Source organism: Nesoenas mayeri, assembly GCF_963082525.1.
Source record: "Nesoenas mayeri genome assembly, chromosome: 5".
In the NCBI taxonomy this organism is placed as follows: domain Eukaryota; kingdom Metazoa; phylum Chordata; class Aves; order Columbiformes; family Columbidae; genus Nesoenas; species Nesoenas mayeri.
Window position 1 is genome coordinate 2,539,590 of NC_137548.1, and position 24,409 is coordinate 2,563,998.

At 45.7% G+C, this 24,409-nt stretch overlaps 3 protein-coding genes across 5 annotated transcripts in view; 1 reads left to right on the forward strand and 2 right to left on the reverse strand.

The window, feature by feature from the left end:
• The window catches only part of SOS2 (SOS Ras/Rho guanine nucleotide exchange factor 2), a 59,508-nt gene extending 54,673 nt beyond the window's left edge, over window positions 1–4,835 (reverse strand). For both annotated transcript variants that reach the window (XR_013922187.1, XM_080345403.1), the window contains exon 1: window positions 4,451–4,835. Coding sequence is in view for 1 of the 2 variants with exons in the window: in XM_080345403.1 (XP_080201529.1) it covers window positions 4,451–4,537 (87 nt within the window). In the remaining variant the exon portion in view is untranslated. The remainder of the gene's footprint in view (window positions 1–4,450) is intronic.
• Window positions 4,836–6,076: 1,241 nt separating this feature from the next.
• L2HGDH (L-2-hydroxyglutarate dehydrogenase) lies at window positions 6,077–20,217 on the reverse strand. 2 transcript variants are annotated; one of them, XR_013922198.1, is made up of 12 exons: window positions 20,139–20,217; window positions 19,858–19,973; window positions 18,066–18,217; window positions 15,333–15,464; window positions 13,744–13,906; window positions 13,277–13,311; window positions 12,290–12,457; window positions 10,636–10,793; window positions 9,278–9,409; window positions 7,329–8,641; window positions 6,674–6,985; window positions 6,077–6,163 (listed from the first exon to the last, which is right to left on the reverse strand). XR_013922198.1 is itself a non-coding variant. In XM_080345633.1 (10 exons), exons 1-10 carry the CDS (start codon window positions 20,210–20,212, stop codon window positions 8,446–8,448), a joined length of 1,326 nt encoding a protein of 441 aa, XP_080201759.1. In that variant the 5' UTR covers window positions 20,213–20,217; the 3' UTR covers window positions 7,246–8,445. The 2 variants fall into 2 exon arrangements, 1 of the variants encoding a protein (XP_080201759.1); XM_080345633.1 differs by lacking the exons at window positions 6,077–6,163; window positions 6,674–6,985 and having other exon boundaries at window positions 7,246–8,641.
• Window positions 20,218–20,222: 5 nt separating this feature from the next.
• DMAC2L (distal membrane arm assembly component 2 like) lies at window positions 20,223–24,118 on the forward strand. The gene is made up of 4 exons (XM_080345634.1): window positions 20,223–20,588; window positions 22,226–22,434; window positions 22,916–23,087; window positions 23,751–24,118. Exons 1-4 carry the CDS (start codon window positions 20,488–20,490, stop codon window positions 23,863–23,865), a joined length of 597 nt encoding a protein of 198 aa, XP_080201760.1. The 5' UTR covers window positions 20,223–20,487; the 3' UTR covers window positions 23,866–24,118.
• The last annotated feature ends 291 nt before the right edge of the window (window positions 24,119–24,409 follow it).

Genomic DNA, 24,409 nt, shown 5'->3' on the forward strand with positions numbered 1-24,409 from the left:
GGTCTATGCGTTTCACAGGTAATTAATATCACCAGCACTTGCCTTAATTCTCCCAAGCTGAATGCCATAGTCGTGTTTGTAGCAACTGCAAATCTGCTTCAGAGCTCAAGTATATTTATTAGAAGCCAAATGATCTCAAAGATTCCAAAACCAAATATAACAATTATTCCTAAATATCACAACAAGCAACTTTAGAGCTGATATCAGAATGCATTAAATAATAATGGCTGCTAATGAAATTAGAATGCATAAAATAATAAGCCGTTCTAATGACACTGAAGTGTATTAAATAACTCTAAACCCATGGCAAATGTGCAGGTGAAGTGCCCAGACAGTCCCTGCACTTACCCAGACCACAACCCTACACAAGACCTGTGTATTTACACGTTCATTCTCTTGTTTTAAAATACAGAGAAGCACCAAATCAATGTAAACTTCCCAAATGTCCTCAAAATGGTCTTTTATATTTTTGTCTGCAACATTTGGTAAGAATAAACCCTTTAGTCATGCTCCAGAAATTTGATGAGTAGTCCAGAGCAATAGCAGAATTGTTTTAGGAAATGCAAATAGTGTATAGTGCCGTGATTACACCAACACGTGGAGCGCCTGCAAAAATGCGAGTATTAACTGTTTAACGGCCTCTGTTTGTAGATAATGGAGACAAATCAAAACAATAATATCGATGGGATGCTTGTGAATTTAATTTAGAAAAAAAAAAATCAAAGAACGAAGCAACAATACATAGCCCTTCTTTACAGAAATATATGTTTAATCTGTTAGAGCATGCACAAATGATAATGCATGCTAAGGACACACTGAAGATGTCAGGTCATATAAATCCATATATACATGTCAAACAACACATTGTGTATTCTTTTAAAACTAGGTCTAGAGTCACCTGTTTCATTTTCAAAACTTGTTCCAAGTTATTGGAATAGAAGTTTATTCCAAGTAGCAATGGGAGATACTTGGTGTTAAGTTTTCAATTACAATTCCTAAAAGCTTTTTATACGATGTCCAGTACATTAAAACCGGGATCTTCATAGGAGTTACACACTCAGCTGCTACCACCGAGATTCACGCCTAATTTTTTGGGGCTCTCTTGTAATTCCAGTCTAAGATTAACAGATATCACATCAAAGCATTGATATCAACCTGCAAAATCAATGCAGTTCTGGAAAGCTGCGTCTGGAAGAAAGCTGCCGGCCAGCAAGAATGAGCTTTGGCACCGGTTACAAAACCGAAATGCCAATTTTAGCAACAGGTTTCATCATTTGACATCTTTCCCCACACAGGCCATTGGGCCAGGAAGAGCTAAAAACCCAAATAAAACAAACAACAAACACCCGGATAAATGAAAAAGGGGGAGAGAGCAAAGTCCCTGATACCACCTTCCCCTCCTGCACCCACCCCTGCAGAAAATCCTCCCTGCAGGGTCCTGGTTTTATCAGAGAAGGGGGTCCGAAAACTCCCCGTTCGCACCCCTCCAAAAACACCCTCCCCACCCAGCACCAGCTCCAATGCTGCTGCCACCCGCTGTCATTGTCCCCAGGACCCAAACTCACCAGTGGGGCCGTGGAAATGCACCCAGAGTTGTCCAGAGACATCGGGATCCTCCACCAACCCAACCGTAACCTCAGTGACCAGATTAAAAAAATACTGTTTTCTTCTGATTCATTTACTTTGACGGGGCTTTTATAACAAGTTTCATTATGTTCACTTCCTACTCAGGCGGCTTCCAGCACAGCAACCAAAGAAAAACAAATGTTTTACAGTAAGGACATGCTTGTACATCTACCAGCTGGAGGAGAGGAAATACATGAAACCACTTTCAAATTTCCAGTTTACTAGATTGCAAGGTGCCAGTGCTAAGGATGTGGTGACTTAAATATTAAAAATCAGTTTTAAAAAATCTGTATTAATAATGTCTTGCTGTTCAGTGTTGTTTTTTTCCCCAAAAGACTTGCACTAGTATGCAAGATTTAGTATTATTTACTAATCTTAAGAATACATAAGTGCTTAAACACATACAGAATATTGCTCAAAAGATAATTCTCACTTTTTAAAACATATTTAAGAATTGATGTGTTTTATCTTCTTTTTTTTCACTTGTGATTTGCCAAGTGTCATAGAATGAAAGTAAATGCAAGTGTCTAAAAGTGTTTTGATTTTAAAAGTGACCTTAAACTCACTGAATAGATAATGAAAGAGACTTCAGCTCTTCAAAACGTTGTGGACTTACAAATTCAAGAAGAAAGGAAATACTACCTGCTGTTAGTGAACTCTGCTGGCTCACTCTCCAGCTCCACAGCTTTCTATATGTTATAATTAAGACCTCTCACATCTCAACAAACCCAAGGAAAACCAAACACTTTCCTCTTTTTCTGTTACAATAATTATTCATTAAAAACAAATGCTTTGAGGAATGGCAAATAGAATCCTATCTCTGCACTACCTGTGATGAAAACCCAGGTAAGAAGTTCAATCAACTCTATTCCAGGTGTTTAACAAAACGCTCCTGAAGCTCAGACTTTAACATTTTCCTCACAAAAGCATCCTGCTTGAAAAGATTGTATCTGAACTGGCTGCCAAGGGGATTTCTGAGCCTATTCAGAGAGGAATTACAAACTATTTGAAAACTGTGCTAACATTCCATAAGTTCTGCAACAAAAAAAGCTGATGCTTTGATGCACACTTTGGAATCACTGCAACGCTTCTCAGCCCCCCCGATAAACAACGGAAATGCTCACACCTCATTATCAAAATGAAAGTGCGAGATGTAAACAAAACAACCCATAAATTTACTAAAACGTTCTGGTTTTAAAATCTCCAGTGTTCACATTAAGGCATTTGATCTTTTAAAGAATATGTTAAAATGGACAGCGTCTCCCTCATCGCCCGACTGCCATAACTGGAACAATGATACAATTTTGTTTTGACTCACTGATACTGTGTGTTCATGAAATAAATGCACATTACAGCAGGATTGCTTCATGCTGAAGGGTGGGTACTGCAGACAAGGAACTTTCCCAGGAAGAAAAAAGAAACTGCCTATAAGCAACTACACATTTTTACGAGCCATCACTGGTATCACTAATTTATCTCCTCTAGTTTAGAAAGTCTAATTCCTGCTCTGCTTCTTTTCACCCAAACCAAATGCAAAGAGACAGTAAGAACTGGTAATAGCAGCACTAATCCACCGTTACACTATTTGTATTTTATAATGATGAAACCACCTCTGAAGTTTTAAAGGAATCCTTTTGGTCAAAGCGATACACCCTCATGTTTGGGTGGATGCTGGTTGGTGTCAAGGTGACATTTTCTATCAACCTCCAGCTGGCAGGAACAGAGACACACTGGAAAGCAGCTACAAGGAGGAGGAGATTCAAGAGTAAACAGTACAAAATCCAGGATTCTTCAGACAAGCGATTAGTGGTTTTTATGCCAGCCACAAGACCACTTAGCTGCCTCCAGCAGCTTTTAATACAAGTGACACAGGGACTCAAAACAAATGCAAATCTTTGGGTTTTATTATTTAAAAAAAAATAAAAATACTCCATCTCTAAATCTATTCTTGGGGAGAAAACAAAAAAGACAAACCAGCACTCACATACATTACTTGTATGACAGTACTGCCCAGCACCAGAGATCAGATCAGCAGCTATTCTGGTAATATAATATATAATGGTCCTCACGCTTTGCTCATCCACAAGCAAAGGTAACGTGCAAATGACCCCCAGCAGAATAACATCACCCCATGTCCCACCAGCCTCAATCTAACCCGCTCTCTGGGGTGTCCCACCTCAGGGTGACAGGCTGGGGACTCCCCTGCTACCCAAAACACATCAGAAGGAGATCAATTCCTCCCCTGTGACGGGCTGAGCGGTTTCCCACATCACTTATTGATGCAGCAGGCAGTTGTTGCTCCCTCTTAAGAAAACGTAGGGACACTTTACCCTACGGCACAGTTCTCGACTTTCTTGCAGTGATGGAATGGACAGGCTGGGTGACAGAGGACAGGGTGACAAGGGTTGGGGTGACAAGGGCTGCTCACCTGGGAGGTCACAAGGCGCTGTCAGAAGCGCCCCAGGGAAGGGCTGGGAGGCTGCCCTGGCACAGCACAGAACCCAATCAATAACACCATCAGCAGCCTCAAACCGAGCAGCCTCATTAAGAAGGCAGGAACGGGACTGTTGGCACAGAAGCCTCCGAGAGGAGCAGGGGACTCGCACCACAAAGCACCGAGGGCACCCCGGGCCGGACGGGAGAGCCTCGGGAGCCGCCTCAGCCCCGCCGAGCCCGGCGGCACACGGGGGAAGGGATGGGCCGCGGAACGGGCGTGTGGGCCAGAGGAGCCGCTGAGGCGGGACGGGCACCTGCGCCCCCCGAGCCCGGGGGTGTTCAGGGGGCGCCGCCGCCTCCCTGGCCGCCGGCACACTGACTGACTGACCTTGCGCAGGGCGGGCACGAAGAGCCCCCGCCATTTCGGGCCGTTCTCCTCGCCGAAGAATTCGTACGGCTGCGGCGGCGGCTGCATGGCGCCCGCCGCCGGCTCCTCCGCATCGGGGCCGTCCGCCTCGCCGCTCCCCGGCCGGCTACGGCGCCCGGGGCATGGGGGGCGCTGAGGGGAGGGAAGGAGAAGCCGCCGCCACCGGCGCTCGTCAGGGCCGGGCCGCGCTGGGGCTCTCAGCCGCCGCTGGCTCGGCTCCTCACCCCCCCGCCCGGGCGGCCATCACATCCGGCGCGGGAGGGGCCGGGCTCCGGGGCCGCTCGCCGTGCGCTGACGGGGCGGCGGGTGAGGCGGCGTCGGCCCCGCTCGCTGCGGCCCCGCTACCGCCGCCGCCCTCCAGCGCGCATGCGCCGCCGCTCCGCTCTGCCCTCCCCGCCCACCGCAGCCAGCGGCGCCCCCTGGCGGCCGCGCAGGGGCAGAGTCGGCACACCCCACGCCCCCCCGCCGCCTGGAGCCACCGCCTCACACCCAGCGCGGCTGCGGCTAATTAATTAATTAATGGGGAGTGGGGCGAAGCTGTGGCATCACGCTAGCACCCTCAACTCTTGGCCGCTTTGTTTGCTGCGATGCTGGACACGACCCTCCCACAGCACCTCCCTCCCCAGCAGGTGCGGCTGCAGCGGCGGGAGCGCGGCTCGGCCGGTCCCTGCGGAGCGGCTGGGCCTGGAGGGACCTCTGGAGACCCCCCAGTGCAACCCCCCTGCTCACGCAGGGTCACAGAGCAGATCACACAGGTGGGTCCAGGGGGTTTGAATGTCTCAGAGCAGGAGACTCCACACCCGCTCTGGGCAGCCTGGGCCAGGCTCTGGCGCCTCCCAGCAAACAAGTTTCTGCTCATGTTCACATGGACCCTCCTGTGTTTCAGTCTGTGCCCGTTGCCCCTCACCCTGGCACTGGGCACCACTGAACAGAGTCTGGTCCATCCTCTGACACCCACCCTGAGATATCGATCCCATTGATCAGATCCCCAGCTCTCGGTCTATCCTCACACCACCCAGCTCCTCTGGTCCCTCATTCCTTCACCTGACCCTGCGGGAAGGATCAACCAGAACCACCAGCCCAGAAATCACCACCAGCTGCAGTTGGGTGCCCCTGACCCACCAGCAGCAGCCTCCCTACCCAGGGGCTGTTTTTTTCCCTATCTACAAGTACTTTTTCTCCCTACCGCAGAGCGCTGGCTGTCGCCGTTCCCTCCACCCCCTGAGCAACCACTCGGGCCAAACTTTTCCTCATTTCCCTTCCCCTGGCATTGTATTCAAATCGCACGTCTTAAATAAACGCCCCTTTTAAGACTTGTCTACAAAGGGAGTGGATAAATTAAAAAAAAAAAGCGCCTTTCTACCAGCAAGTGGGGTCCTTATTTTGTAACACGTATTTGTCAAATCCAACCTGGCAAGCCATGACATGGAGCATCAGATAATTTCTTTACAACGTTTTAAAAAACATATACTGTACTCTTGCCAGAGTTTAGGACTGACCTTACGGGACACTTTTGGGGAATAAATTGTATTTCTCCAAAGCTGTCCTAAAGCATTTATTCAGAACTTCAAGAATTACCATTCCACGTGCCATTACAGGTCCAGGTCAGGCTTAAGACTCATTCTGCCTGCTGCTTACACATCGGTGTGAGAAAGAGCTCTGACGTGGGATAAGCTGAGATAAAATAAAGGAAAAACAAGGGAAACAAGTTTGGTCATGTGTCCCCCCCCAAATAAAGTAATTGCTATTATATTGAGCTATATCCTGCCTAATTCAGATGAGAATTAGCAAACACCAGCGCAACTTTTCTGTAAGTCAGGAGAAACACACAGACCTCACAGTAATTAAAAAACAACCACCGCACTATTTTAATCATAACAGAGAAAGGCGCAGTTATTAAGCCATCCAAGTGAATTAGACCCTTTTGGAAAATATATTCACGCATTTTCACACTTTGTGGGCAACAAGATTTATACATGAAACCCCATTATCATAATCCTCTGAAGGTTTATAACGTTAAAAAGGTTTATAACGTTATCTCTAAAAATACAAATATTTCACAGAATGCTACACAAATATCCATCGTTTAAAAGCTTCAGTTAAACTCTACCCCCAAATAATCATCTCCTGAGAGTAAAAAGCACAGCAAGGCTGCACAGTTAAATGTGCTGACTGCAGACTCACCGTAGTATCTGACTGCTTTACATTTTAATGGTCTTTATTCTGTTAATACATGTCAGGGCCACACCTCGTGTGGGAGGAAGCTGCTTTTGCAATCCTTTTGTAGTATTTACTGTTGATAGGCAACACTTGCGGTGGGGAGCGCAGATACGATTGTTCCATTGTGAAGACGTCGCTTTTACGCAGCCGCGCGGCGTTTTACACTTGGAGCATCTCAATCTCTGCCTAGTGTCGCTGTGGCTCAGAATAACGAACAAAGCTCTGCTTTGAAGGGCTTATTATTTGCATTTCCAGGTTGCCATTATACGGGAGTCACTTTGGTGGTAAAGTAGATGTCACGAGGAAAAGAAATTATAAAAGAAATAAACACGTTAAGCCCTTTTCCCCTCAAAAACAGCTCAGCTCTGTGCAGTAAAACCATCAGCTAGCACACCTGACACATCTAACACACTCCCTGTGCACATCAGGAGTACAGAAAGTAACTTAAAAAAAATATAGAGTATGGCAAATTGCCTGGTAGCAAACTACCCACAATTATCTGTATTACCCAACATCCTGCGAACATCTGCTTTAACAGTATTCTCAAGCACTTTGTCCCTGGGGCCACGTAATTCTTTTTTGTAGCAATTATGCAGAACACAGCAAGCTGCTCAGTTACCTTAGTACCCGACTTGTTGAACATCGCTCTGGAGTTTAAAGCATGTTCTCCACACGGACTCTCACCCAGAAGCATCTTTGATAAGGCTTCAAATATCCATAAGGGTTCGGCAGAGTAACCGGTGCTTCCTCAGCTCCCTCCTGGGGTAACGGGAGCCCCTCCTGACTCCGAGGGCAGACTGTGCAGTGGCTCAATTCACCAGGTTTCTGGGCCTTCCCTCCCTTCGCGTCGCCTTTTACAAAGGCCATTTCCACGGCATTGCTCAACGCGCTGTGCAGAGATAAACTCCTTTTGTGCTACCAGTATTCAAAGGAAGAAACAAAACCAAAACCCACGGAGGTAGTTTCTGATCGGTGCTGACTTCCCAAATTTCAGTGAAATGAAACATGATTGTTTACATATACATTTTAATTTCAGCTCTTTAACAAAATGTAGACAGTGATCAGATAGTGTATCTGAATTGCACATCTAAATTGACTTGGATTTGGTAATCTGTTGTGAGGCTTATTTTTCTCTGAAATACTCTACGTTCATGTAGAAGGCCCTGAATATTGTTTTCAGTCTCTGATAAAGCCCTTAATTCCTTATCAGCAGAACCCTTAAGCGGGGCTTATCCATCTCCATTACTTCAGTATAAGCCAGGGGCTTGTAGACTCCAAACCGATGGGTGCACAGAGAACCCCCTCCATGCTTGGGGGTCTCCAGAGGACCAACCACCTCTGCAGAGAGTGAGGAGGAGACAACGTTTAGAGCAGAGCCATGGGGAGTCTGTGTGGGCAACCCCACCTCAGAAGCTCCTCCGGCTCCACCTAAAAGCCCAGTGCGGTGCTTGGGATTCAAGGATGCAGGTGTTCAAACCTTTACTGCCAACGGGGCCGTTTGCTGCCTCCTTGCAGGCGGTGGCGCCGCGTCAGGTCTCGAAAGGCCCCCCAACTCCTTTGTTCATGAAGCTGAGAAGCCGCAGAACGGCGATGGTGAACATTTCAAATGCCGCTTTTGCACCGCACAGCTGTACCGGCGCTGATCTTGCAAGCAACACGTTTTATCTTCGTCATTAAAGGCTGCAGAGTTCATTCAACACAGACAAGCTGCTCCACGCGCTACGCCCGTTAATCATTCATAGTTCAAATCTTTGCTTCACTTCATCTGCGATCATTTTCGCAATGGCAAGGGAGGAGGTAGCAGCAGGAGAAGGGGCATTTCTGACATGAAGGATTCTGCTGCCAATATCTCCACTGCCTCCGTCAAATACAAAGTCATCTACTAAGTTTCCATCGCTGTCCAGTGCTTGAGCTCTCACTCCGGACGGACCCCTGCAAGATAAAAGGAGGAGCTCACCATTGGAAAGAAAACATTTTCTGAAGTCAGAAAATGAATTTTGATTTCACAAAGGAAACCCTTTGTTTTGAACTAGCAAGCCTTGTCAGACATGCATTTCATGCTGACGTTGTATTGCCTGAGCTGAATAACTCCCTTTCACCATGCGCAAGCTTTTCTTATTCTGAATTTTCTCCCTGCAAATGTTTGGACGGTTAAACCCACCTCTACTCACTTCAGTGCCTCATCTTTCCTAACGAGTCTCTTCAGTTCCTCAGCATTTCTAAACTCTTTCAAATTAGTTTCTCTCTCCACACAGTAAGAAGCTGAATACAGTTTTATTGAGATGACTACACTAAGTCAATGTTCGCACAGCAGCAGCTCACAGTCTGGCTTCCCCTCCGAATTTCAGTGTTCTGCCTTCTTTGTGAACTCAGACTGTGTTCAAGCTACTGAATGTGTCACTAGGATAAAGACTTTTTATTATTTTGTGAATGTCACAACTGTGAATTTCACATCTGAATACTTCCATGATTTGGTGGCATATTTTGGGGGAGGAAGGGAGTAAGCTAACACAATTCTTGCTACTGGTTAAAAAGAGAGCTGAACAAGCCCCTGGGTGTTACCTTTACCTGAGTACGTCATTGACGGTGACCTCAGGGATGAACTTCTGGAGTTCCTTCACCTGAGCGCTGAGGAAACACGCTCTGTACACCTCACTCAGTCCGTAAGACAAGTTTCTCAGCACAAGCCTCCACAACCCACTGTTGAGAGCAACAAAAAAATCACTGCGGGAAGAACAAACCTTGCACGGTAAATGTCAAACTAATGCTAAGAAAGCAGCAAATGCAACTGCGTGGCTGAAGTTCCCATTCCCCACATCAGTACTGCGATCAGTGCTTTCTACTTGAGAAACATGTCTGCCCTCCCCTGTTTCAACAGACCTTGTTCACAGAGCTGTAGCGCAGCATCTACAATCCTTAGGCTTAGCTCTGAACTCTGGTCCTTCCTAAGCCCAGGATTTTTCTCTGGTCCTGTCAAACGGCAAGAGACTGAAAACCCACCCGGAGCAAGGGAGACGGACACGACGCTTGAGACGTTTTCCGACAAACATTCTGAAAAGATCGTCGCACTCCTAACCGCTCAGCTCTCACTCAATGAATCTTGCTGTGTCTTTGCTAATCTTGTTCGCTCGCTTTGCTTTCCTCAAGTCTTCCAGTGCAAAAATCTATAGACAACAATCAAGACACTTGCAATTCTTTAATAAACTGCATTAAGTTGAGTTGTTTGCCAGAAAGCTGCTCTCCAGTTCCCTGACCTGTTTCGCACGCTCTCCTTGGATACTCCCCAATATTTTCACATTCTTTTTCCAAGTCTAATTTCCAAAATTGAGCACTTGGTAACGGTCTGTCCAGCCCCTCGAAATGAAGCAAGATTTCTCTCAACTTCTACAGATATCCTGTTTAAGTTTGCAATTTCAGTAATGATTCCTAATTCCTCCGACGTGCTTTCTTAGATGCAGCTTCCCAGCCTGCATTCATGGCCCTGAATGTATTTCCCTACTACTTGGACAGTTTTTAAATATATATTGATGCCCAAATTAAGTTTGACACAGCAATTCAGACCACTTTGTGTTCTCTCTTCCGAGCATCCTCTGCAGGTATTTTAATTGCACTGTCTAGGTTGATTAAAATATTCCCCTGCATTGGACCAAAACCAGTCCTGGAAAAGCTCCATCAGTAGCAACAGGGCTCAAAAGCACCTTCTGATGAGCAGCCACATTCTCCAACCAGCTGCAACACGTCTTGGGAGTTGACGAAAATTCAAATATAAGATCACATGAAGCCATATGTCTTGGAGAAGTCCACCCTCATCAGCACAGCTGTCTTTAAAGACACCAAGAACTTGGCGTTTTGACAACTGGCTTCCATAGAGTCACAAGGTGACATTTAAATAACTGCATTCAGCAGGGAAAAAGACAAGATATTACCTGTAGGTTACAGCATCTAAAAACTCTCCAGCGCTGAAGTCGAGCAATTTGTAGCCCTCTCGCTTAAAGGCCAGCACTGCGTTAGGACCCAGCCAAACGCTGCCGTCCATCCTCGGCGTGAAATGAAATCCCAGGAAAGGGAACCGAGGATTGGGAACCTAAAGCGGGACACGACAGTTGTTACAGATGTTACAAACCAGGTCAGAGAAACAGCCACACAACCACTCGAGTCACCAAACTCATCCAGGAAAACATTTGTGAGGGGGAAAGTAGAGACATTTACAGTTTATTGTGTGAGAGAGTCATTGAAACAACCCAACACACAGCCAAGGGGTTGTCCTCCCAATAATGGAAATAACTATTTCTAAATGAACACGTGAAAAAGGAAGGAAATTTGCCATTTTATTTCCAATCGCTACAACAAAATTCAAGTCTTATAACCACACAGTTGGCTCCTGTGCTGGTTTTTCTGCTTGTTAAGCCTGCAGTTAAAGCACATCCATAATTTAAAACACTGAAGAACAGAGCAGGGCCAAGTAAAACTGCATTTCAGGTAAAAGCAAAACAAACAGAAAAAAGTACATGATTTCTCAGGATATAAATCAAGCCACGACAAAATCGATGACACACTGATGTTATTCACCGGTAGTAATTATACTGCGATAAAATAGGTTATAAAATATTAGGAAAACCTCCCCATTCCGCTGTTGCTCAAAACAAGGCGCAGTTAGCAAGCCTGAGTAATGCTAATAGTAAGGATCTGCAGTTTGTTTCTTGTTTGCGAATGGAATTCTGTGTAATTGTGTGCAAAGGCTGAACCAGAAATAAGAAATAAGCTATATGTAGAGACAAGTATGAAATACCAAAACCTTTTCATGTGCTAGTACTTCGAAAGCTTGAGCTATTTAGAAAAGATGCCTACAGAGGTGACTGTGTTATAGTATGAAAATCAGCAACTATTGGGTATTTCTCAAAAAAACCAGTGTCATTGTGACTTAAAAGTGCTTTAAGATATGCTCCTTTTCTGCATATAGCGCGTTGATTTTCCCATTAAAATATGCTTTTAATACTTTGGATGCTTAGTGAAACTACTCCACAAACTAAACTGCATTTCTGGTGGCATCACTAAGAGTTGTGCTGTTTTCTAACCTTAGTCCCAATATTTGGCCATAACGAAACAATTCTGAGGCTGGAAGGTGCTAATTCAAAGATGAGATTGAGAGGCAAATAGTTAAATCTGAGCTTTGGGTATTAACACGCAAGATTAAACCTTATGTCTAAGTCATTCGTTATTTACTGTTGCCCCTCACTGGCTTCTCAATCCTGCCTATAGATTTTATAACATGAAGAAAGAAGCCAGGCTTTTGTTGGCACGTGGCTATTGTGCTAAATGTTTAACTATTTCCCCTATTAAAAAAAACACACACACACACACACACAAAAACAACTGGCAATCATTTCCCATATGGCGCTTTTACCTGTTCCTCAAGAATTAACAAAAGCAAGCTGTCCTGTCAGAAAGCAACTAAATCTGTGTCCAAATGTGCATCACTATCTGCAGTCTAACAGAAGTAACGGTGGAATATTGCGCTTATTTCTGTATTTTTTGCAGTTCTTAGGGTACACTATGAAAGACAAATAGGACGGTACGTACCGGATAAATATTTCCTTTAACCATATAGGACTTTTCAGGTTTCAGCACCAAATAATCCCCGCGGAAGGGAACGATCCGAGGTTCGGGGCTGCAGCCGCTGATCTCAGACAGGCGGTCTGAGTAAAGCCCTGCGCAGGTCACGATGTGCCGACAATAGATTTCCTCACCCTGTGGAATCAAAAGATTAACAAAAAGAACAACAAAACGCACAAAAATTCAACATATCTACTAAAAAAAAATCCACCCATCACCTACAAGCTTTGGAGAACAAATGAGTCAAGACCAGCAAGAAAACCAACCATACTTGCAGAAGGAAGGAGAAGAATCCAACGAGATTTAGGCAGTTACTTTTTAATGAAAGAGCAGAAATAGAACAAGAGAGCAGCAGCACTAACTTAAAAAATTATTGAGGGGGAGTGAGGTTGGTTTTTTAAATGTATTCTTCTATTTTTTGCCCCAAAGAAGCATCCAGATATTCTCAAAGGTGACCACTCCATTTCCCGTGCAGTATTAACTGCCTTGCAGGAATGACAGCTGTATATGCTTTACTAAATTAGCTTGTGGCTTTCTGGTAATAAATGATTCTAAATGCCTCCTTATCATTTGTATAGATGCCAAAAGCAAACATGAAAATAGGTGTTTCTCACCAAATGAATAAGTCATAAAAGGAGGCCTTGGAAACAAGCAGCGTAAGAATGTGCACATAAAGAAGATAAGGGACATGGACAGTTAAACATAAGTTCAGCAGCAGAAAGTTGTGCTTTCATTATTAGTCCCAGTGCACAGTAAAATCTGAACATGCTCATAGTTAAGAACTGATTGCAGTTGTTTTACAAAAGCAGCCCTAGATGACAGTGATCATGTTACTGCACAGCAGCTGTTTCATTTTTTTAGAGAGCTGATTAAGCCACCAGGACTAAATAAACACTCTTAAGAAAAGGAGAAACAGCTTCCTATGAAGCAATAAATCATCAGCTTACTTCTTACCTTTGAGTTCCTAACAATGACTGGGTAGTTCAGTCCTGGAACAGAATTAGACAAGAGAACGAATTAATAAAACAGAAAACTGAGAGAACAAGCAGCTCGTCACAATGAAGCATTCGGACACAGAATAAATTCAAGCTGTGGACATAACTGATGCTGTTGGACACAACTGTATTTATGAATTAATAGGTGGGTTTTATTCTTCCATATGTGTACTAGCACAGATCCAACCTGCCTTTTAAGATAAAGCACTATCATAAGATTAAACATGCAATATCCAGCTAAATCTGATTTTAGTCGGAGAGAACAACCTTCTTCCTCAATTTTACTATAATTTGCTTTCATCAGCTTTAAGTGTTTCAGTTGAAGGATGACCTGCCTGCAGGGGGAAGAAAAAGGTTCAGAAACATGTTTTGAACAAACTCTTTAGCAGAACTGGAGTAAACAGAGGGTAATAAAACCTGCCTTACCATCTTCACTTCCTGGAGGGCTTTCTTTAGCCATCTCCATGTCTGTCACTTCAAAATCAGTCAGGATGGTCCCACCTGCTTCCTGGAAGTCCTCAGCACAGGACTGCGCCACTTGTTTGTAATTCACAATGCCGGTGTATGGGGAATCAAGGGCCATCAGTCCCTAGAACAGTATTAAGATACAGAAGAAAAGTGAGGGCCGGGTGTTGCTCCTCAATACAGAGAGTATTTCACATGGAATAATGTGCATTGCCACTGTTCGCTGACAACTAGTATGGAGAAAACTACTTAAAGTGGATTAAGTGATCACATAACCACAGCATAAACAAGTCTTGCTGACAGAGAACTTAATGATAAAACGGGTTACCTCAGCTTCAGCTAATATGTGCTGATTTTTCACCATACACTATGCGATTCCACCTTCGAGTGGTCACTTGGGAGTTCTACCTGATGCACAGATGTGATAAAAGATCACTGATTTCATCTCAACACTTCGGGCATTGTAACCAGAGAGGAAAGTCCCCTCCGAGCTGGACAACAGCCCATCCTTGTCCTGGCAGAATGCAAGTCCAGCGTGTCACTAGAATTGTTAATGTTTCTCAGAGGCGTTTTACTCTCTTTATATCAAAAAGGTTTGGTTTCTCACACAGTTTTTATCATGTTAAATGGCACCACAACACTTTCCTAGTCCTGGCTGTAAAATAAGGGATAGCAGGACTGCTTTATCTCAGGGAGATGCTGCAAGTGTAGTGACACTAAAGGACTGTCAGCTGCTCAGATATGACAATACATGGGGCCACTTACATGCCCACGATGACCAGAACAGTTGGTAAAACTGTATCTTTACACTAAACCTTCCTCCCCACTTGATGTAGTGCAATATTTTATAATATAACACCACTCAAGTTCCGTTTGCTTAGGAGGAAAGGACTCAGTCCAGCAAACCAGAGCAAACGAAGTGAGATGCATCTGAATCTACTCATTTGCAGCAATAAATGCTCAGCTGGAGCGTGAACGCTTTAAGGAGCAGATACAAAATGTGTACGACAAAAAAGAAAGATCAAACCTATTCTGCTCCAGGAAATTTTTGTCTGTAGCTACGAAAGCAACGCAGCTACAGATGAAACAGCGTGGGATCATTTATAGCCAGGTTTTCCTCTCAACCAAAGATATACTAAATAACAACAAAGCTGTATTCCAGAAACTACACACATTTCTCCTGCTGGGAAAACAAACAGGCTGAGAAGCGCTACATAACAGCCACGTGTGTAGAAGCAACTGGATTGAAACTGGCTTGATCCAAATCCACGCTTACAGATGGGATTTTCATTTCTACACTATCAAGCTTTATTATAAATAAATTAATTTTAGGGGGAAGGAGCAGAATCATCTCAGCATAAACTCAGATATAGCAGCTCTAACGTAGGCAAAGGAAAAATCTGCCTATCAACTACAAAAAGAGAGAAGCAAGCACCTGCAAAGAGAAGGGGGAATAAAAATGCTGGAAACATATTTATGTTAAATTTTAAAATAACATCACCTAGAAACCAAGGCCTTATACACCAAATAAAAACACACAAATCCCTTACCCTGCAGAAGGGTTCTTTGGCTTGTATTTCTTTTGCTCCGATGAGTTTGAGCCCTGGGACGCTGTTCTGCAGCCCTCTCTCGTACAGAGCTTTGAGCCTCGGGATTTCATCTTGTTCAACAGCTACAATGAGCTTCAGGAAAGATAACAAGGCACACGGGTCAGCAAAACACAAGGCCAGCTCAGGTTTGGCACCAAGTCCAAGCTAACAAGCGAATGAGCAAATAGTAAATTATAATTCCAGGGGAGAAAAATGTGGTTTGTGCCATTAGTTGCACAAGATTCTATAAATACTTACATATATGTATATATGAAGAGTGAAAAAGAAATGTAGCTTAAGTTATTATCGGTGGATAATATAATATTTGCTAGAAGTACCAGGAGACTACAAATCTGAACGTGAAAGAGAATATGATTTTAAAAGAGCCACTGGGATGCTTCCAAAAATAAAACTGAGTTTAACCCAAGATGTACAAATCTCAAATTGTCTCAATACTGTTAGAACAGGGTTGTGCTCTGACATGGTGTCTAAACTGAACTGCAGCAGCTTCATTTCACCGTGTAGTCAGCTCACAACTATCACACAAGGTTTATCCAGACTGTGAGTTACCTGTGCCAGGTTTGCACAGACCGTTCCACTGCCAGACCCGGCTCAGGCCTCACAACACCGGCAGCTTTGCCTTGAGAAAGCACCAAGTTCTCCAAGCCTGGAGTTGCTTTGTGTAAAACAAGCCATAAAGCCTCAACATCAGCTTTCCTGGGATGAACTCTGCTGAGGGAGGCGACACACAAATTCAGCATCAGCAAAGGACCAGCAACGCTACTGGGTCAGTGCCAGCCCTGCCCAAGCTCAAACAGATGCCTACAGAGCAAGTCTGCTGCTCTCTGGGTGCTTTGAGTTGAGAGCAGGCTTGGAACTGGAGGTGTCCAGCTGCACAAATCCACAGTGCCATCTTGTGATCAGCAGGAACACAGCCAGGCCAGGACAAACGGCACCAGGATGAGAGGAAACAGCCTCAAGTTGCGCCAGGGGAGGTTGAGGTTGGATCTGGGGAACAATTTCTTCCCCAAAGGGCTGTGGGGCATTGGAACAGGCTGCCCAGGGCAGTGCTGGAATCACCATCCCTGGAGGGTTGAACAGATGGAGATGAGGTTCCCAGGGACGTGGGGTAGTGGCACTTGATGATCTTAAGGCTCTTTTCCAGCCAAAATGATTATTTGATTCTGTGGTGCACAGCCCGTCAACACTGCCACATCCAGGAATCTCTGCTCTGTGCTCCGGATCGGGGGGCGACCTGCGGCCGGCTCTCAGCTCAGAGAAAGGCTCACGCTGCCCAAGATGTTTTTGAGCAACCTGGAAGGGGGGCGAGACAGTCGGGTGATGGTTAGAAGCGACTCAGGGTGGTTCAGACGAGTTGGCTGTGAAGAACTGCAGAGGGACATTCTGAAGTGAATGAGCGATTAACAAAATGGCAGATGAAATTCAATGTGGACAAATGTGAAATGATGATCATATTAAAATCAGCGTTAGCCTCGCTTATAACATGATGGAATCCTTGTTTAAAGTTATCACTCAGGACTAACATCTTGTTTGGGTTAGGACAGACAGCCCAATGGAAACATCAGCTCAATACCCAGTAGACAGCTGAAAAACCCTAAACAGATAGTTAGGAACAACTATGAAAAGGATGCAGGATAATACAGAGAATTCTACTATTTCGTAGCAAAAATCCAGAGTCTGACTGCACCTCAAATGTTGTGCACAGTTGTGGTCCTCACCTTGTATCAAAGATGCATTAAACTAGAAATGGTTCAGAGAACAAAGATGGGAGGGAGAGTCAAGACAAAGCTTCACTAAGAAGAATGGCTGAGCAGACTAAGCTGGAAGGGACGACTTTGGGGGAGGAGGGAATATAAAATTATCAGCAACTTGGAAATTGTGAGCACAGATGAACTGTTCACCACCTCTTGGAACACAAGGGCTAGGGGCCATCAGATGAAGCTTGTAGGAGACAGTTTCAAAACGATGGAACTCTTGACACTGTGGGTTGTTGATCTCTGCAACTGCTCAAAGCATGCTCTGGCACAAAAGCTTTTAATGGAAAAACCTTGGAAGGGAAATCCACTGAGAGTCGCTACAGACAAAACGGATCAGCCTCAGAAAACCACCTGAGCTGAAAACAGTTGGAAGCTGGGAGAATTAATAATTCGCTTGTCCTGTTCCCATTCCTCCTCGAGCCTCTGTTTACAGACATTTCCAGAAACAAGACACAGTGCTGGGCAGACCCCAAGCTGAACCAGTACAGCTGCTCTTCTGTCTCAGCATTTTGGGTTGTGTTAGTTGGAGGCAAGACGGCATAAATGCATGGAGCTGGGTGACATCTGGAGCTGCTTTGAAGTCACCGTGTCTTTTCAAAGCCTGATATGCCAAGAAGCACAACAGCATGCACACACCCAGAGCCTCTGTGGAGCTCATGGCCCTGCATGGGTGTTGCTCCTGGGGTATTGCAGCTCAGCCCCCAGATACGGAGAATTACTATTTAGGTCCAGAAAAGGAACTGATTAGAGTTGCTAGAAAAAAATAAACCAAAAAGGCACATTGATCCTGCAGGAAAAGTGTTGCAGAAACTCATCTCTTGGGAGAAAGACCCCTACCAGGCCTGTGCTATACATTGTAACAGACATTACGCAGTCTACACTTCCAAAGGTAAAGAACACGCAGTAGTTCCTGTACCTTCCCACACTGTTTATAGGGTATTCCCTTCTTGTCGCAGTACTCATAGCAGAGGGCTGCACCCTGCACACACAGTTTGGCTTTCAGAGACCCGGGCGTGTAGTAAATTCCACTGTGAATCACACCACTGTTATGTCCAGTCTGGTGATGAGCTAAATAGAAATAAAAATATGTTATTAAAATACACGTTCCATGATTGGCTCGTACCTCAATCACTTCAGCTGTCAGAGGAGTGAGCAATTTGAGGTCCTGCCCTAAGTCGGTGTTACAAGAGATGCTCAAATGAGGGAACTGCAGAGCAAACACAATTCCTCCCTTGGTCTCAAAAGGCTAAAAACCACTGATAAAGCAAGAGCTAGTTAATAATAAACCATCACAGCTTGCAACGCATCTAATCAACAGGAAGGAAAAGAAAACAACAACATCATGAGTTTTTCATCCAAGAGCAACAACTACAGGCCAATCAAACAAAATTTTCTACATGTTAAAATTAAGAAATTTGATTTTAAAATGAAAAGCATCCTTAAGGGCCTCATTTAATGTCTGTGTAACCTTCAGTTTCTTAGGATGCTTTACAAGCATTTGTGAACTGGATTAGGTTGCTATTGCCTCCTTATAACTAAGTAAAATAGAGCTGAAAAATATCATAAACATTTTTATTGAAGGAATTTGGGCAGGTTCTCCCTCTTAACATATTGACTCCCACAAGTCATTCTTGCTTTGTGCTCACACAACTGTTAAGAAGTTCATGTATGTCCCATCTTGGGGATAAAAAGCCACTTTTATAACATATGTGTGTGATATGAAGAGCAACATATAGCCTGGCTGATGGAGCCAGTTAAAGCAAGAGCTTGGCCTCATAGGTTTTATTCTGACCAGCACCTTTCAGACATTTTTAAGCAGTTCTGCTCCCTAGCCTCCCTCTGTGTGCACCAACCATCACTGTTTGCTGGTCACTCCTTTCCTCCTGCCCCTCCAAAAAGCCGTCCTGGCACCGTTTCTCAGCTCATCCTTTCTGCCTCTGTGCAGGAATAAACAGGACCTGAACCTGCACTGCTCCTCACTGGAGTTGTTCACGCTGCTCGTCCTTCTCCCCAAACACCAGCTGCTGCAGGAGCCCCGGGCTGGTTAGACCCGTTGCTTCCAAACAAAGCGGCAACATTCAGTCTCTCTTAACTGTAAAGTCCTAACTTGAAGTCCCAGCAGCGAAGTGCAGACTGATGGCAGCTCTGCTTCTCCACCGCAGGACGCGTCCTGGGCAAAGGGAGGAAGAAACCTCCCGTCAGGGCAGGGACGGGGGTGGAAGCTGCTCTTCCCAGGGGGAATCCATCAATCCACCACCCCTTTGGCGACGGGGGCAGATGCCCCCACGGCTGGTCACAGAATCACAGGGTGTTTGGGGTTGAAGGGACCTCTGTAGATCCCCCAGTCCACCCCCCCTGCTCACGCAAGGTCACAGAGCAGATCACACAGGTGGGTCCAGGGGGTTTGAATGTCTCAGAGCAGGAGACTCCACACCCGCTCTGGGCAGCCTGGGCCAGGCTCTGGCACCTCCCAGCAAACAAGGTTCTGCTCATGTTCACATGGAGCCTCCTGTGTTTCAGTCTGTGCCCGTTGCCCCTCTGCCCGTTGGGCACCACTGAACAGGGTCTGGCCACCCACCCAAAATCCGAGCTCCCCTTTGCAGATGTGCTCACGAAACACCGAGATTCTGCCGTGCGCTTCAGGAAAGGTTCCCGACAGCCGCACACCCGCTGGCCCCGCACCGCGGCTGAGGAGCGCCAGCACATACCCAGCTCCCGCTCCTTCTCCAGCACGGCGAAGGCCAGCGCAGGGTGCCGCCGGACGAGCTCCCGCGCCGCCGCCAGCCCCACGATCCCCGCTCCCACCACCGCCACGTCGAACGTGCTGCGGAGACAGACACGGCCCGTCAGCTCCCGCCGCGACCCTGAGGGGAGGGCGGCGGGCCCGGCGCCCCATGGCCGCCGCGAGGGCCGCGCTGAGGGGGCACGGGGAGCGCCCTACGCCCGGGAGGAGGCGGCGGGGCTGGCGCAGGACCCCCCGCTCCCTCACCTGCGCTGGCGGCGCTGGCCCCGCCACAGCGCGCCGGCCCCGCCGCCCGCCCGCCGAACCAGCGCCGCCGCCATCTTGGGGGCGGTGAGACCGGCGGGCCCGGCTCCTCCTCCGCGGTCGCTCCGTGAGGGGAAGGTCAGGCCGGGCCGAACTCCGCCGGGTTCGCCGGCTCGGCCCTTAGGGGCAGCCCTGGGGGAGGGATCCCGGGCGGGGCGAGCCCTGGGGCGGCGGCGGGGCCTCCCCTCAGCTGCTGGGCTGGCAGCCCCGCTGAGGCCGTGAGGGGAGCCCGGGCTCGGGCCGCTCCCAACAACACCCCGGTTCCCCCTCTCTCCTTTCCCTCAAGAACGTGATGCTTTGGGGAAAACTCGTACCGTCGGCGTGCAGGCGGAGCCCGCTGGTGCCCAGCGCTTGCAGAGCCTTCTGGGGATGGCTGAACGCCGTGTTCAACAAGTAAGGGCCATTGACGGGGTGCACAGGCCATTAGCGGGGTAATCAGGCCGTTAACGGGGTGCACAGGGCCATTAATGGGGTGCACAGGGCAATTAGCGGGTCCCAGGGATCCACCGCGGGGTCTGTGAGGAGACGATGAAGTCCCAGGAGCAGACGGAATGTATTGTATTGAAACGTAGTAATAAACTTATCAGCAGAGTCAATTATGCTGTTAAGCGCATTCTTAGCAGTGCTGGGGATCATCCTCCATCAGTGCTCCAAAGGCTGGGTGCTCTGGCGTTGCTTATAGTCACATAATTAACCCTTATGAATTGCAATTTTTGAAAATTTTGACATACATCTATACTAAGAAATAATTGATGTTAGTTATAATTGTTTAGTTTCTTACTTACAATAGAAATATTAATTATTAGTTAAATAGAAACCAAGCAGTCTGCTTCTAAACAATGTATCAGTCAGTCTTCTGTCTCCCTCTTGCCATGCAGAACAATCTAAAACTTGAAAAATATCCCCTCGTTTTGCAGGTGGTCAGGAGGCATTTGTCATGTCAGTTGCTTAATGATGGGTACCTCTTGTGTAACTTAATCACAGTGTACATTAATTTAGCAGCTTCTCTTCACTATGATAAGTGATTTTATTCTCCGCAGATTGCATGCGGGTGCTCAGCGGGGCTTGTTCCTGACTGGTTCCCAGTTACAAGCTGTGCCCTTCCAGAGAGTTGGACTCGATGATCCTTGTGTGTACCTTCCAAACCAGGATATTCTGTGATTCTCTGGTCTCCTTTTGTCTCCCAGCTGCGTTTAAGCTGGTAGCACAACCATTTGCCTTTACTAACTCAGAAAACCATCTCACCATCCCATTGTTCACAACGTGATTCAGCCACACGAGGGTTTCGCATTCACTTATAGAAAGATAAAGCCGTTCTTCGTGAACCTTTCTCTGCCTGTAACTTTAGGCAGTAGCTGTTATAGTAGTTTTGCCTTGTGTCTTCTCTGTTACAAGGTAGTATGGTGTAGGTGGTGGCTGGAATGGTTCTGCCAGGTCTCTGCTTCTGCCTTCAGCGCTGCTCACCAGACTGAGAAATCCTTCAACTGAATTGATCCAGGAGTTTGAACCAATTGCTGAAATGTGTCATTTTGAAATATTGTGATTTTTGATGATCAGGCTTCAGGAATGACATACACATCACAAGCAACGTTCAGTTTTTATATAAGCAAAATATATTTGGGGGACACATTTGCACTTGTCGTAAAGCCTGACTCTGGGTAGAGAAAGGCGTTTTTATCTCTTCTTACAGAATCACAGAATGTCCTGAGTTGGAAGCGACCCACAAGGACCATTGAGTCCAGACGTGGAGGAAACAGTCAATTAGAAAGGTTAACACGTGCCAAGTCAAGTTGCATTTGTATTCTTTCTTTTTTTTAAGCAAAAGTAACTGCAGTTTAAAAAAACCTTGTGCCTGACTGATGGAGAATCAGCACAATCCAGATAATTACACATAAACCACTTCCAGTAAATCGTATTTTTTTCAGACATCATGCACATACCCAAACGATTGTTGTGCAATGGTATTATCGCAAAGCCAGTACATCAGTCGCGTTCTAGAAAGCGTGTGGATGCTCTTTGTGTCTCGGCAGGGTGGACTACGACCGGATCCGAGCTGTGGGCCCCGATCGGGCGGCCTCGGAGTGGCTGCTGCGCTGCGGAGCCCTTGTGCGCTACCAGGGCTACGAGAAGTGGCAGCAGGACTACAATGGGCTCCCCACGGGGCCCTTGGGGAAGTACAAGATCGAAGCCATTAACGCCACCGACTCCTGCATCATGTACAGAGGGTTTGACTATTTGGGTAACGTAGTAGACACAGCTGTGTGAAGATTATATATAGCGGTCTTAGTTCTTTTAGTTGCATCAAAATCTGAATAACTATATTGTTTTCTTGTTTCAGGTGTCCTTTAAATAACAAAAACCAAAATGGGGAACAGACCATTTGGGTTTTTTTATTTGCAGGAGACCTTGAATTTCCTTCATTAATACGTTTCGAATTCAGAGCCATTGTTTATCACCCAAACTTGTAGAGTTTTTTTGTTACTTGCCCACGTCAAATCTCCCAGAATCTTACCAAAAGGATACAAACCCTGGGGTTTTCATATATCTGAAGTCCCACAAAGGGACTTTGAAGATTCATTGTGCGTTACAGCCCCACTGTATAGAGGAGCACACTGCCCTGTGGTTTTGGAGGCAGTTACTAAATTGGCGAGTGAGAATTTAACAACCAGCATGGCTTGTTCCTGGCATTCTGAAGCAAATACTCGTTTTTGTCTTTGCAGATGGTCTTGAACACGTTACAGAGATCACACTGCAGAAGTGCATTTATATACAGGACGAGTGTCTGCAGCGGCTCAGCGAGACCAAGAATCTCCAGAAGAGTCTCCTCCAGCTGAAGATCATTTCCTGTGGGAATGTCACAGATAAAGGCGTCATTGCACTGCACAAGCTGGCGTACGTGAGCTGCTGAGCTCTTCTCACTCCCTCTGGTTTTTCTTCCCGTGGTTTTGGGGTTGTGTTGACTGTAGTTTTTGATCACCTTGGTTTCTACTCCTGAGCCCCTCTTGCAGTTCCTTTCCAGGGCAGGTTTTGATGGTGTCCTGTTGCATTTATTGTCCTTCTGCATCTGATGCCACTTCCCGTCACTCAGTTATCTCGTGCTCGCTGTGGCCTGGAAGGTTTTAGGGCAGCACTGTTGTTTTCTGGTGCTCAAAGCCATTCAGTGTTACACAGTCATGGACATCTACAAATGGGTGATCTGGGGACCTGGATTTCATCCTACAGAATGTTGTTGTTATTCAGGACCATCTACATCACTCCCATTATTATTTACCTCTAATTATTATTTACATTAAAGTAACTTTTACTAAATGGCTTTTGAAATGATGAAATACTGTTTAATATGAAGGAAGCTTCATGTGGGAGGTCCAGGATCTCTTCTTCACTGAACTTATGGTGAGCTAAAAACTTTAAGCACCCACTTCAGAAAAAAAACTTCCATTAGAACCAGTAACCTTTTAAAATACTCAAAACCACTATGGTAGAATAATCCTTTGCCTAATTGCTGTGTCAACAGTTAAATAGTAGTTGCTGACTTTTATTTTTAAATATTTACAGGAACCTTGAATATTTGTATCTGAGTGACCTTCCTGGAATAAGACAAAAAGAAACTACCATGCAGATCCTTCAGCAGGCGCTGCCAAACCTGGAGCTGGAGCTGGACTTGGAATAAGCACAACTACACGTAACTGAAATGTATTTGAGTTCTTAGGATTTATCATATGTTGCATAAATTAAGTTGTAGGCACTGCTCTATTTCCAGGTATGGAAATAAGCCCAGATGACCCAAATTATGATTTGAAATAAAAGGTAAACAGGCACATTGTGAGGATATGGATCTGTCCCACAGAAATTGCCACAGAACAGTAGTGGGAAAAGAAAACAGTTTTGCTGTAGCTTTCAAGTAGAAGGAGGATGTTCCTTGCCCAGCAGTAAAACTTTGTGCAGTAAAACACATCCAATAAATTGGAAAAACAAGCTACGTTTCTTTTATTGAAAATCAACACAATATTACATCCTGAGATGACACAAAAGCCCAGAATCATTCCAATACATGTACTTAGGTAGAATTCCTGCCTGCGTCTGGCCAGTGTTATCAATTATATTAATGACTTATTTTTGAGAAAAACAACTTCTATAACACTACAGGCAAGTGACTTTGCTATTGACAGAAACAGCAAATAAACCCGACCTCATGATGCAAGGAAGAAACACGC